This window comes from Condylura cristata, unplaced genomic scaffold (assembly GCF_000260355.1).
Source record: "Condylura cristata isolate star-nosed mole 26May11 unplaced genomic scaffold, ConCri1.0 scaffold00001, whole genome shotgun sequence".
NCBI classification, from domain to species: domain Eukaryota; kingdom Metazoa; phylum Chordata; class Mammalia; order Eulipotyphla; family Talpidae; genus Condylura; species Condylura cristata.
Window position 1 is genome coordinate 6,078,192 of NW_004567102.1, and position 15,330 is coordinate 6,093,521.

At 35.8% G+C, this 15,330-nt stretch overlaps 1 protein-coding gene across 1 annotated transcript in view; it reads left to right on the top strand.

The window, feature by feature from the left end:
- Positions 1–15,330, top strand: part of DNAH8 (dynein, axonemal, heavy chain 8) — a 296,367-nt gene that overhangs the window by 105,453 nt on the left and 175,584 nt on the right. Inside the window, exons 31-38 of the mRNA XM_004673443.2 lie at positions 1,081–1,143; positions 4,329–4,429; positions 7,141–7,278; positions 7,445–7,685; positions 8,924–9,123; positions 10,757–10,910; positions 12,796–12,959; positions 14,725–14,827. Of these exons, the coding sequence (XP_004673500.1) occupies positions 1,081–1,143; positions 4,329–4,429; positions 7,141–7,278; positions 7,445–7,685; positions 8,924–9,123; positions 10,757–10,910; positions 12,796–12,959; positions 14,725–14,827 (1,164 nt within the window). The remainder of the gene's footprint in view (positions 1–1,080; positions 1,144–4,328; positions 4,430–7,140; positions 7,279–7,444; positions 7,686–8,923; positions 9,124–10,756; positions 10,911–12,795; positions 12,960–14,724; positions 14,828–15,330) is intronic.

Genomic DNA, 15,330 nt, shown 5'->3' on the forward strand with positions numbered 1-15,330 from the left:
TTTAGTCCTTTAAGCATGTTATACAGAAAAGGAAAGATCTAACTGTTAAGAGTGAGCAACAAATTTGAAGATTGTGAAATCTCAGGGACAGAATTCTCATAATTGAAAATGTAATACAGTTTTTGGAAGGTGGTAAGAAACTATAAATGCCTACCACCAGGGCATTATATAACTGATTACTTCCCCCTAAGTCTTAGAAAACCAAAAAAGTCCCTGAAAATAAATTATAAATGTCATACTGTGTCCGTTCCACAGACTATTCAGCCTGGTAAAATGACTCTTAATGGTTGACCTCATTGAAGTTAAACTCAGAAACTGGATATATTTGCCCAACACATTTTACTTCCTTTTAGTGGTCAGTTATTCCTAAGATAATTTAAACTTTGGAGATACTTTTATAGCACCTTTTTTTTTTAATATCAACTAAATTTACCTCTTAGTTGCATTATCAATATTTTATTGCCCTATCATTCTGTTATGGCAGTCTGGTCTATTTGATATATTCATAAGGTCATGATTCTATCGCCTTCTGGGGACCTTTTTTGCCATTGTGTTCTGATTCAGAGACTGCCTTCTGCTTTAATCATGTGAGTTCTATATCAAGCTAAACACTCAGTGAAAAGAGGCTATTCTCAGATTTCTGCATGCTTTATTGTAATCCACAATATTGTCATTTAAAATCATAAATGAAATTAACTTGAATTCTTGTGGTACAAGCTTTCTACAGGATATAATTTTGCCAGATTTTTTTTTTCATTAGCTACATCCAGATCCTTTAAAAATGAAAGAAAGCTAGAGTGATACAAATATCCTCAAATTAATTATGGTCATGGCTGTACAACTCTATGAGTATAGTAAAAAACATTGAATTGCAGAAATTTAGTGAGTGGATTGTATGATATGTGAGTGACAACCCAATAAAAATATTAGAAACAAATAAATGAAAGCTTCACATACAGGACAAAATAAGACCATTACATTAAAAACATAATATATTTATTTAAAAGATATTTATAGATAAACGATAAATTTGTAAATAAGTATAATTAAAAATTAAAATAAAGATATTATTAATTACAGGAAGGACCCATGGTTCCAAACATCCCACCCCAAGAAGCTAGCAACAGGCTGCAGATATTTCAGGTAAAGTTAAAAGTTTTTTGTTAACTGAAAGGATTTTGGGGGAAAATTTATGTATTTTATTTTAGTGTAGAAATGTATTTCAAATATATACAGATTTTAATTGTATTCTTATCTTCTAAATAAAGTGGTTGATTCCTTTTCTTCTTCTTCTCCAAAGAGTATCTTTCTATATTTTTATAAAATAAGTATATACCTTATTTGATTTCTAAGTGTATTATTTATACATAAAGTGATAAGAAAAGAATTATGGAATAAGAAAATGAATCAAAATAAGATTTTAAGTCCTGAAACATGGTTTTCTCTCTTCCTGCAGTGTCCATCATTATTCCTACTTCTGTAACTTTCACTTTAAACTTCCCAGCTCCCTTGACTTGCCTCACAGTGTACAGTTTTCATTGGATCTGGCCAACCTCTCACTATCTCATCTAGAGAATTTCACACAGCCTTTGGGATGAGTGTTTGATATATTCATGGATTCCTTTGTAAACTAGTTTTTCAGGAGTCAGGCAATCTTGTCATTTGTCCCTGTCCTCCATACTCTTTCATGCAGTGACTGTCTGTGTCCTCTTTCTCAGATACCTTCTCTGTGACATGACTGACAGAGAGGTGGTTAATAAATGACCATTATCTATAAGCTGCTAAAATCTGGTTGGGAGACAGAGAGCTAAGCACAAAGATTTGGTGAGCTCTGTGTATGACAACTCTTGCTGTAGAAACAGGTGTGAGAAACTCCCAGGTGTGAGAAACTCCCAACCGAGAGGAGTGTCTTGAAGGTCTAGTTACAGTCAGCCAAGGGGGGAGAAGGAAAAACAAGTCAGGAAGAATTTGCAGCTGACTCAGAGGCCCAACAATGAGGAGCAAGTTGGGAGATTTAGGGAGATGTAAGAAATGTAATGTGGGGTGCAGTGGGTCAAAAGAATGAGAAAGGCTGGGGCCCGGGTGTGCAGAGATCACGTGTGGAGGGCCTTGTAGGTTTTAACAAGAAGCCTAGTCTGAGGGTTGATGGTTCTAAGCTTTGAATGACATGAACATATTTGAATTTTATAGCATTTGTGTCTTATAAGATTTCTCTGGCATTAGTAGTACTGAGAATACTTCATTGGGACAGTGGTCTAGACTGACAGTAGTTTTAGTGATACAAGAAAGAGATGTGTAAAAATGGAGACCAAGTGAGTGAGTCCGTTTAAAATAAGGACATTCTTAGGTGGACTAAGAATTTTTGGAAGAGATAATCTTGGTAGGCTTGGGGTTGAGGGGGAAGTTATCAAGGTTTCCAGCTTGAGTAGTTTCAGAAGATAGGGCTTTATGCTGATAGAATTACAAAATCAGGAGGAGTTTTGGTATGTGTTTGAACAAATGTCCTCGTCTCCAAGTTTACAGGGAAAAAAGCAGGTTTGTGATATAAATTTCAGAGAGATGGTCCCGTCTTCTGATGGGGGAGAGGGGTCTTCAGTCCGGTCTTCCTGTCTTCCTTGTCTCTTTTTCCCCTCTACTTTTTTTTTTTTTTTAAAGATTTATTTATTTATGCATATAGAGTTGCGGTACAGGCCAGAGATGCAGAGGGTGAGAGGATTCACCAGAGACAGAGCGGGGAGCAGAACAGGCAGATCGACGAAGTACACTGCTGAGGGGAGCAGTGGGCGGGTCAGGAGAGGTCTGCCACGCCATGTGGATCTCCTCCAGGGCAGGCGGGAATCGAACTCATGAGGAACTGGCTTCAGCTTCTCAGTGCAATGCTTTAACCCGCTGCGCCACCAGGGAGGGCCTTCCCCTCTACTTTTAACTTCTTCCTATTTACTGAATCTTAGCAGATTTTATATTTTTTTTTTCTTTTTTTCTTTTTTTATTTTATTTTAGATTTATTTATTTATGCATACAGAACTGGGGTACAGGCCAGAGGCTCGGGGCGGTGAGAGGCTTCACCAGAGACAGAGTGGGGAGCAGAACAGGCAGATCGACGAAGTACACTGCTGAGGGGAGCAGCGGGTGGGTCAGGAGAGGTCTGCCACACCATGTGGTCACCTCCGGGGCAGGCGGGAATCGAACTCATGTGGAAGTGGCTTTAGCTTCTCAGTGCAATGCTTTAACCCGCTGCGCCACCAGGGAGGGCCCAGATTTTATATTTTTAAAGATTTAATTTATGTATGCATACAAGAACTGTGGTGTAGGCCAGAGGTACAGGGGTGACAGGGCTCACCACAGACAAGGGGGAAGCAGAAGAGGTGGGTCTACTGAAATACACTGCTGAGGGGAGCAGTGGGGAGACAGGAGAGGTCTGCTGTGCCTTACTGGTCACCTCCCTGACCAGGGATCGAACTCATTCTGCAGCAGTGGCTGGCAATTGCTTGACAGTGCTGAGACTTTAACCCCTGCACCACTCAGGGCGGCCCCTGAATCTTAGCAGATTTTAAAAGCTACCTTTCCTTCGTAAAGTAGGAGTGATAAACATCTCCCTGTTCTGTACTCCCTCTCCCCCCCATGTACCCTAGTGCCTGCCTGTAATTATATGCAGACAGATTCCATGGTTATTCCACGGGGAGACACAGAATTCCCGCTCCCCCCAAAAAAACAAAACCCAGTATTTTATTCTTTATTAGTAATACATACATATGCAGCAAATCAATCCATGTGAAAGCTTTCCAGTTTAGCTGTAGCTTTGCCACATACCCAGGTGTTATTTCTGAATATCTCTTTACCTATGTTAGAGGTTGTGTCATATCAATGGATCATTAACTTTGCTGATTTAAACTGTTAGAATGATTTCAAGTACTGTTACAATGGAATCTTTTATTTTTTTACATGCTCTGTTGCTTACAGAAAAAAAAAATGCTTCACTCATTTGAATCTTGTGTGAGAAATGACCATCTAAGTCAGCAAGACAGCTTGATTTATAGTTTTTTTAAAAATGTAGTTTGATATATTTATGGAAATTTGAAATATAAGTCTGGTGGAGACCACTTAATTTATTAAAGAAATAATTTTATATGAAATGGATGTTATCAGATTGCTTGAAAGTCAATTTTCCTAAGTGCTTAACTTTTCCTCTGGTGATTTGATATCAGCATAAATTTTCTATAGAAGTCCTTATTCATAGATATTACTAAATAAACCTCAATGTAGCTGGTTATAATAAATTTTATGTTCATGGAATCTGAATTAATTACATTTAGTCTAATTTTATATAGGCCAACTTTGATGATCTGTGGAGGAAATTTGTCACATATTCATCTGGTGAACAGCTTTTTGGGTTGCCTGTTACTGACTATGAAGTTTTGCACAAAACCAGGTAAGTTGAGAAACTGTAGAAGTATTACATGCAAGTAATTAAATGTTGTTCACTAGAAGAATCACATCACCTTTGAATGCAGAGTGGAGGTCTGGTTTAGAATACTCTTAAATTTCTTTTACACCTGACCCATCCATATATAAACATGATATTGTAGAGGAATAGACATGTACTGCAAAAATTCTAGGTATTCAAGGCACAGCATATTTAGCCTGCTTTGTTTTTTTGTCTTTTCATGATTTTTGATTATGCAGAAATGCTGCAGTTTTGGAAAACTTTTTTTTTTTTTTTTAGAGCAGTAGCTGTCCTAAGCTTTTCAACCATTCTTTTACTGCTTTTATGCTAAGAGCTTTATCTCATTGAGGAGATTTCCACTTCATTGAGATTGAAGGCCAAAGAACAAAAATTGTTTTAACCTTTAATAATTGATTTTGAAGCCAGTTTATTTCAAAAGAATTTTAAATATTGTTTTCCTCAAAATCAAAAGGGTGAGAATGAGCTTATTAGGATCTTGGCTTTAGAACAGAACTTTATGTTGACATTTTTCAAAGTCACAGTAAGAAAATGTCATGGCAAAACACATAAAATTGCTGTAAAATGAATTAACACTTCAGCCATTTAGGGTAGATGGTTTGTATTTATTTTTTTTTTAGCAGTCTTTCTCCCAGCTTAACCCATATGAGCAATCGTATTAGAATTGTAGATGTATAGTCCGTGCCTCTGACTTTCTGAATTAGGGTCTCTGGAATTGGATCCTAGGAAATCTGCATGAACTCTCCAATTTATTCTTATGCAGGCTCAGTCTGAAATGAAATGTTTAATTTTAACTCTCAGTACATCAGTACATTGTCTACATCAATGGAGCTTTTTCAGTTTTTTAATTATTTTAAGTAATTTTATGAATAATTTATAGTAGAATAAAGGAATGGCAAAGAAACAATTTTATTAGACAATGTAATCAAAGAAATTCTGAACTTTTACTCTGGGGGCTAAATTTGTTTTTTAATTAATTAATTAATATTGTTTCATACTTTCAAAGGCAAGCAAATGCTCATCAGCTGTCATACATGAAACCAAAGCATGTCCATTTTGTAAGCACTGATCCCAGGTTTCAAGTCTATCTCTAGTCGTTTCTAGCTAATCATTTCTTACAATTTTTCTTGCATATGTGCTGTTAAAATTCAAGGTTTTTTAAAACTTGGGTACTCATAATTTTGTTAACGAGAAGGAAACAATCTTCTTTGCAATATAGATATAAAAATCTTAACTTTATGGATTTGAATGGCCAATTCATGAATTTTTCTTTCTTTGCATCTTCTGTTTTCTTTGAGTGTACTTCTGTCTTCAACATTTCTCTGTTAATAGAATGTATAAAAAAAAACTTACACAAACACCATAAATAGTGAAAGTCACTTACCTTTTTCACCAGTGGTCTAAATTCTTGTTGCAAAATACTGTATGGTGAAGCCCTGGCTTCTATTGAAATATATTTATACTTATCAGTCACTACTTAATAGAATTTATCTAGATAATTATCATCTGAAGATTCATTGTCTGAGATTCCACTTACAAAGTTAAGAGTGTAGAGTACCGTTCTCTATCTCCTTTCTGTTAAATATCTTGAAAGCTCTTTCCTTTGTCAGGTTTCTTTTTGCTATTTTAGGTAGAAAATGAAAAACTGAATTCTGAACTGTGAAAGCTAAACAAATATCAAAAGAAAACAAAATGATTGGGCAACTAAATAATGAAACTGAAGAATGATACAATAGTGATTGTTTTTGTCACTATTGCTTCACCCGTAAAGTTGGTTTCCCTATTTTTTACTTTTTTAAAAATTTAGTCAATTTTAATATAGTTGGAAATAGTGATTAATAGTAATACAATTCCTACGATGATGAGTTAGCAAAATGAATCAAGAATTGAAAAACAAGGCAATTAAGATTGCAGAAAATGTCAAATTTATCAATGAGTCCTATATATCCAGGTTATAATTTTAAAGTAAAATTAATATTAGTATACGAAAACATAAGCAAATTTTATCTTTTGTGTCTAGGTCAACATGATAAAATTTTGAATATTAAATATTATAAACAGTTAAAACTACTAGAAAGTAAACTCAGAAACCAAAATTAGACTCTCATTGTAATGCTTAAGTTGAGGAAGTTCTGAGGAAAACTCAATCACTGTTCGTTGATTAATTAATTTTTACAAAATGTCGAACTTTAACTTTATTTGAACCTGGAATCCCTCTTTTTATTGTTGTTTGGTTATAATTTAATTTGGGAACATGAGGGAAACTTTTGCTAACAAAGCAGTATTTAATTTCAAACTTAAAGGTCTCATAAAAGTCCTGCTTGCCTTCAGTAGAAAATACAATCAAATTAAACCTTAGCCTTAACTTTTATCTTTTTATCATCAAGTTTTGATCATAGTGCTTGCAATGATTGGTGTAGTAATAACAATAAAAACATTTTAAAAGTCAAGTCATAGTATGATTTAGAATATTTGCGAGGTTATAAATTTCACCTATTTATTGAGGTTTAATAAAGTCTTTGTATTACAAGCCATTATGGTTATATGAATGTTATTATTTATAAGAATTTATACACATAACGTATAAAATATTTGACTGGCTGAATGCTGCTTATCTAATAATTGAATTTATTTTTAAAATATGCATTATATAATGACTACATTATTTGGTTTCCCAGAAAGGAACTCAACTTGCTGCAGAAACTGTATGGACTGTATGATACTGTAATGGGCAATATTAGTGGTTATTATGAAATACTTTGGGGAGATGTAGACATTGAAAAAATTAATGCAGAACTTCAGGAATTTCAAAACAGGTGAGTTTCAGTTGAATTGAGCTTACTGTTTATACTGTTCATCTTCTTGGGTCTTCTGGATATTTCATTAGTGAATTTATTCTGACATGTTGTATATGTTTAATACCTTCTTCAAAGACATGTGTAGGTGAAAATAATTTTTGTTTCTTTTTTTTTTTTTGGAAAGATGTCGTAAACTTCCAAAAGGACTTAAAGATTGGCAAGCTTTTTTGGATCTCAAAAAAAGAATTGATGATTTTAGTGAATCTTGCCCTCTACTAGAAATGATGACCAATAAGGCAATGAAACAGAGACACTGGGACCGAATCTCTGAATTAACTGGAACCCCATTTGATGTGGAATCTGATTCATTTTGTCTTAGAAATATTATGGAAGCACCACTTCTTAAAAATAAGGATGACATTGAGGTACACAAAATTTTAAGGTCTTATCAAGGATCCATTAAATAATGTGTCCTTTTTCTTTTCTGACATTAGTGCACAGAGTATACTAATTACTTTCTATCATGCCACCCTTAAAATTTGGAATGATCCTAAACTTCACTAAGTTTTATAAAATGATGCTGTAACTCAAGGACATAATGATTATTTGAAATTTGTTAGTTTTGGAACTCTGCAGCTTATCTTCCTTGTTCCTTAACTGTACTTCTATTTAAAAATAAAATCTGTTTATTTTTGTATCATATTCTTTATGCCACATGTGACAAACCCACAGCTGATATACTGTTTGGCAAAAAATAGAAAACTTTCTAAGATCAAATGTGAGACAAGAATAACCACTCTCATCATTATTGATCAACATAATTAGAAGTCATAACTAGAAGAGTTAGGCAAAATAAAGGAATAAAAATAATCCACATATATGCAAAATAAGGAAATATTGCCATTTGAAACATCATGGATGGAATTGGAGGGGATTCAGCTAAATGAATAAATAATAAGAACAAAACTACCAGATGATTCCACTCATTTGTGGAATATAAAGAAACAAAACAGAGAGAAAGATAAAATCAAACCAAAACAAACCTTTGAAATCTACCTGCAGAACTGAGACCACCAGAGGGGAAAGTGGCAGGTGGAGGGGGCCCAAGAGACTATGGTATAGATGGGAGTGGTGTGGTAATGTATATGTGATGCACTCTGAACCTACACCTTTAAAGCAGTGTTGTCCATCGATGTTAACTCAATAGAAAAAAATTCAACATAAAAAATAATCTGCATTCTAGTCCCATTACTTTTGAACAAATCATATACCATTCAGGGTCAGAATAGGCAAGAGTATAGTGAAATTTATAAGTTATTAGAGAGTTCAAAAGACTCACATATAATCTCACTTGATTCTTATAGTAAGCCAGTGGGATAAGGCAGCTGTCATTATCTCCTCTTTGGCTGAAAAATTCCAGTTTATCATCAAAAAAAGTGATTTAAGTTCCATTATCTCATGGGTATAGTACAGGAAAATAATTAGTAGAGTGTAGTACGTTCTGATTTGAACTCACAGCAGAATGATCTTGAGTCTTGGTCACAAAGTGACTAACCAAACTATATGACTTCTAGTTCCAAGCTCAAAAACTACATGCCTTTATGATGCTACTCAATTTATAATTTAAAATGTCATGACAGATGCTTTGGTTTTTCCTCTGAAGGATATTTGTATATCTGCCATTAAGGAGAAGGATATTGAAGCCAAGTTGACTCAAGTGGTTGAGAATTGGACCAATCAGAACCTGAGTTTTGCATCATTTAAGGGCAAAGGAGAACTCCTGCTCAAAGGGACAGAATCTGGAGAAATTATCACCTTAATGGAAGATAGTTTGATGATCTTAGGTTCCTTACTAAGCAATAGGTAATTTTACATTTCTCTTTTTTGGGCGGTGAGGATTTAGGTTGGAATTTAGGGTTATAAAATACTTGGTAAAATTCCAGCCTTGTAACCTGGGCAGAACACAATGTTCTGTACTAATGTGTTAACTCTTGTCTGTCTGTATTTGAACAACCTGTCTTTACTAAGAACCATGACCTGTATTTCATCTTCAATGTAGAAATTAAATTCATCTTCCCTCCTTATTTTTTGTGGTGGGCTCCATCATCATTATTCTCCCACAAGTTGGTATCTAGTCTCCTGAACATCTTGGCTCCCCCTGAGTGTTAACTACTGTAACTTGTCGCACTTCTCTCTCTCTCTTTGGCTAACCCTGCTCAAGTGTTCTAGTAAAGCATCCTGCCAAATCATGAAAGCAGTAGGCTGTTTGTGGTTTGGCACTTAATGCTTCACATTTTTTTATGATGAAAAGGGTCTTTATTTGTGCTGAGTCCTCTATGTCCTGCATGGGCTACTTACCCAGCTCGAAGTTGCCTGTGATCTCAAATGCAGCTTTAGGACAGTCCAGTGGGATTCAGGTTAAGTACGCTGTTAGGGCACTCTCATGTCTGGGCATTAGCAATCTCTAATCTCCTTGCTGACTGGGCAGTAATTTTCAACTGTTCTTCGCCCTAAAACACATAAGAAATAAGTCACAACCCCATCATCAACTGAGGTCAGCGTTCAGGGAGAATGCGTTCAGCGTTCAGTCATCTTCTAGGTGGGGTCCCCTGGTTAAAGGCATTTTTATGACTTCTGATCCCAGAGGCAATCTTGCATTGGGATAATGTACTAATTCACAACGTTCTTAATCAAGAAAATTCTATGTGAATTTACTATGGTTGAAATTTTAGGATGTATCCTTTGCTTTCTGGAAAATTCAGGAATCTGAACAATCCTGGCAAAAGTGCACAAATATATTCAATGCTTCTTAGGCTTTGTGTTATTGTTTCCTCATGATTCATTACAAATTTTGCAATGCCATTTCCTGGATGATGACCTCTCCAACAAGGGCTGTCCATTCACTTGCACAGTCTCTCTGATTGCAGAATTTAGAATTTGAAAATTTTCTTAGTTCATCCTTAACTCCTATATGACCTGATTGAGTTGCTTAGTAGTACTGTATAGAGATGAGGCCTACTAAGAAAGAGCATGAAAGTATCTAAGAAGTCACTATATTCTAAGAGATTCCTCTCCTGAGGAACTTTGTAGCACCAGATGGATTAATGCAGAATCCTTTACTAAAACAGACTCATCAGTGCCTGCTGAATCTCTTGGGCTACCTGGATGTGAAATGAGGAGGAAATTATGTATGTCCGCGGGAGAGATTTGACTCTAGATGGTGCCTGAATTGAGACATTTTTCTGATGGGTCCCTAATTCCACAGGACATAAATATTTATAATAAATAATATTTATTACTGTTCAGCCAAATGAATTAAATATGAGTTTTATGTGTGAAAAAGCAAAAATCTCATTAGGTATAAGACATTTCTTAAAGCCTACCTTTGAGGAAAGGAGTTCATTCCCAAAGATGTTTCTCCTGTAGTTTACTTGGTTAAGCCATACTATATTTGTATCTTTCTTGAAGTGTAATATTTTTCTATATTACTTTTTAGATATAATGCTCCATTTAAAAAAAATATCCAGAATTGGGTATATAAACTGTCCACTTCCTCAGATATAATTGAAGAGTGGCTAATAGTCCAGAACCTCTGGATTTACCTTGAGGCTGTCTTTGTAGGTGGAGATATTGCCAAACAGCTACCTCAGGTAAATACAGTTTTTGTAAACCATTGATAGAAATAATTTGGTGTGCTTCATATCTTAATTATTTACACCAGGGATTGACAAACCACAGCCTACCTGTGTATTTACATAAATAAAGTTTTATTAGAACACAGCCTCTGCTGTTTATTTATGTTCTGTCTATAAACTGCTTTGACATCACAGCAGCAAAAGTGAGTAGTTGTAACAGAGACCCTGAGGCCTGCAAAATACTTACTTGCTGACTTTTTACAAACTTTTTTAGAAAAGTGCTGATCTTTGATTTTCAGCAGCAGAAAGAAAAAAACTCATGTTATTTCCAAGTAATAAATCTTTGTGTTATTTGAATATGAGTTACTACTACAGGGCAGTGAGAGGGGCACCCCTGAGCCCTCAAACCTGCCCACTCTATATAGGTTCTGCCATCTGCCACATCAAGGCAAAACATATGAGACCTTTAATGGAAAGAAACTTTAATACAACTAGTGTGCAATACAAAAAAGACCAAGAATATAGTTTCTAAATCAAACACCAAAAGTTATCCATCCCCTTGTGGGTAAAAGTCTACTCAAAAAGGATTGGCTCAAAGCAAGACCTGAAAGCCCACCACAGCCTAAAGCACCTTCTGGTGGGGACCTATATAAAAGGGTCAGAAATGGCCAGACAAATCTGGGAGGAAAAGAGCAAAATCAAAATCAAGACAAACACTGCCATAGTTAACCTCCCCACAGGTCTCTCACCCACATTTGTTTCAACCAGTCCAGGGTCAAGAAACAAGAGCTGTTTCTACACATGTCTCTCTGCTCGAAGTGGCTCCCTCAGGCTCCTCCTGGCTCTCCATCCTACTTCCTTCCTCCTCAGTCTCCTCTCCAGATTCTTATCCTCCCTGCTCAGCTCTACCCTCCTTCTAGGTGGGATAGGGAACCTAGACCCTCCCAGTTTCCTGGGCACCACCCTATTACAGTACCATCAAATATGGCAATATTAAATTATAATAGGTCATCTCTCCCAAGGGTGAGCATTATACTCTTTTGAGAGAAAATTAATATCAGCTTGTATTCTGTACAAATGAATTATTAGTGAGCTGACTAGTAACATCAGAAACATACTATAGGACAGGGAAAACTTAACCTTAGATGTCTCTAACATAAATTTTAACACAGCTCTCTTGGGGTCTTTTAAATAAATGTTGATTTGTTTCCTTTTATAAAATTAAGCCTGCTCCTTCTGACTTTCTATACCTATGTAGATTAAAAATCATGGATAAAAAATTTTGAAAATGGCTCATTTGCTTTTTGCTTTTGAAACATAAATCTTTTCTTTTTAATTAGAAAGTTGCATTTTTAGATAAGGCCAGTTTATGCCAACTTCTGCAGGCATTTTTGCATTTGAATGCAAAGCTTAATATCACCATAGTAAATAGAAATTTTCATTTGCTAAAATGTAAATGAAGCTTTGTTTTGGGTTTTCACTGTCTCCTTTTTCTTGGGGTGCTATTGAGCTGTAATTATTCCAAGGATCCTGAGATCAAATAATTTTCATGCTTCCTCAGTTTGCTCATCAGACAAAAACACCTCAGGTACTGAAAGACTAGGCTTGAACTTTTAGTTAATAGCTGTGCAAATTAATCACGCAGCACTCTGAAGAAGGTATTAAAAATGTAAGGCAACAAATAAGTGATAAACCCCATTGTGATAAAGTGGTATTTCGGTAAACAGTTTTCTAGCTGGGTTTTTGTCATTCAGAATTAATTCAGGTGAAAAAAATTGCCATTTTAAATGATATCACCTGAGACTAATAGAGGCTGAAGAATTATAAGAAATTCTAAATGAAGACTTTGCTTTATTCAATTATCCAAATGCTCTCTTCTTTACCATGGATTTATTTCTAGGAAGCAAAACGTTTTCAGAACATTGACAAATCATGGGTAAAAATAATGCAGCGAGCGCATGAGAATCCCAATGTGATTAGTTGTTGTGTTGGAGATGAAACCATGGGGCAACTCCTACCTCATTTACATGAACAGTTGGAAGTATGTCAGAAGTCACTTTCAGGGTGAGAGTTCAGTTTTTAAGTGATCTATTATTTTATATGTGCGGTGTTTTATCCCAAACAAGTTAATAGTATTGATTGCATTTCTGGTTTGGTAGTTATGGTTCAAGAGGGGATAGGAGTCTACTATTTCACGTAAATTTAAATTTTCTGTTAAAAAAAAAAGATAACTTCAACTTAAGGGGGAAGGGGAATGATTTAAGGCATTGTGTTAGTTTCCTGGGGCTGTTGTAAAGAATGACACAAATGACTTGAAACTGAAATTTACTTTCTTATTGTTCTAGAGACCAGAGGCTGACATCAAGTTGTTGGCTCCTTCAAGATCCTAGGGGAGAATCTGTCCTTGTCTCTTTCAATTTCTATTGGCTAGGAGTCCCTTGACTTATTCTTCTCCCTTTTATGAGGACATTTGTCTTTTGATTTAGGACTATCTGGATAATACAAGATAATCTGTTTTCGAGACCCTTAAACTCAATACTGTGGAAAAGACCTTTGTCCAAGTATGGTCATATTCCCATAGATCTGAGGCATGTAGCAGAGGAGGGGGAGAGGAAGAGGAAGAGTCAAAATGGGAGGGAACAGCACAAGGAACTGTGGTGATGGAATATGAGTGCTATGGTGGTGGGAGAACTATGGGGACTACACCAGAGGGGAGAAATCAAATACTACCCAAAAATGAACAAAGATGTATGAAAATAAATAAAACATTAAAAAGAAACAAATATGGTCACATTCAGGGTTCTAGGGAATGGAATGTGAGCTTACTTTTGGGGAGGCTACCACACAGCCCACTACAAGTGTGGAACACACATGTGCACTGAGATAACAATTAGACAAATTCACAGGTCATTTTCTTAAAAAGAAGCTCATTTTTCAATTTCAGTTTGAAATAAGGTGACAATATAACCTGATTTGTTTGGTTTATGCTTCTGTCCTGCTTACTGGTTAGTTACCTCTTGCCCATTTTACTCTCAAAATGTCCTGGTTTGGAGATAAATTATACATTCACCCTTAGATTAAGCCACAAGATTTGCAATAGCCAGAAAAGTTATATCCAATGATGTGGTGTTGGTTATCCCAAAAAGGTTCAGATAAGTTTTCTCTAGATGTCCAGAGGAGGCTTTTCCTAGTACATAGATGTGACATGTGGAACTAAGGTCAATTAAGGTCCTATCAGCTTCAGGAGAAGCTGTGAACATTCCTTAAAGAAGATTACCTGACTTTAGGAATATCTCTAGAGAAAGCCTTTTAAAAATCTGAAAAACCTATCTTAAGGCAGAGCAAATATCCAGAGGCAATGTTTTCATCATGTGAACCCATTCACCCATTTCACATGAAACCTCCTCTTCTCTCCTTGAAACTCAGCACAGGGTATAAGCCCCTGGTTTGCCCCATTTCTGTTCAAATTTATAGCCACATAAGTAAGTTGGTCTTTTCCCATTACTAATCTATCTGATGCTAATTTGTTAGTTCTGCAGCTTCAGAAGAGCTCGGAGGGGTGGGGGAATTTCCCTATGCCTGCCATTGAGAACAGTGGGAGGCCCGGGGACAGGCTTGCTCTGAACTCATGCTTGTTCCACTTTTCTTTCCCAAGTGCCGTCCATGGTGGAGCATGGATTGTGGTTCTAGCCAAACATTTCAAAGCAAATGGGAAATGACTAGTCATTGCTATATTATTGTAGATGATAGCTGTTGTATTTTTGGCTAAACAAACCAAAAATCAAATCAATCATTGAGAAAAAAATTGACAATATGACTTTATTTAAAGGTACTTGGAGAAGAAGCGATTATTATTCCCAAGATTCTTCTTTGTATCTGATCCAGTTCTCCTGGAAATTCTTGGACAAGCCAGTGACTCCCACACCATACAGGTATAATTGAATATGTACTACCTGGATCATTTCTTTTTCACAGCATACATCATTAATACTAAAATGATATTAACATCTTAAAAGTGCAGGCAGAAAAGTATTAAAAATAATGTTGATTATTAAAGGTCCTGTTTTCTGTCTGGGGACCATCAGTCTGAGGTAATCCAGTAGTTTTGGGGAGCAAGTAAACAATGAAGTCACTCACCAGCCAGATGATAGTGGCAATCTTGACTTTCCTGTGCCTCAGTTTATTCCCCTGTAAAATCAATTAATGCTTCTTACCTCATAATACTAGGTAAAGATTTGATGAGATAAATGCATTGAAATGTTCCTGGCTTGCAGTATTTGCTCACTAAATGCAATTCATTATTATGAGCATTTCAGTTGAAATATTCTGAGATCAAGTAGAGGCCGTGGTTTGGCTCCACCTTTTTTTTTCCTTTATGAATGCTTCTATGCTGTTTAGTCATTTAGTCAACACTTCCAGAAGGAAGGGAAAGAGT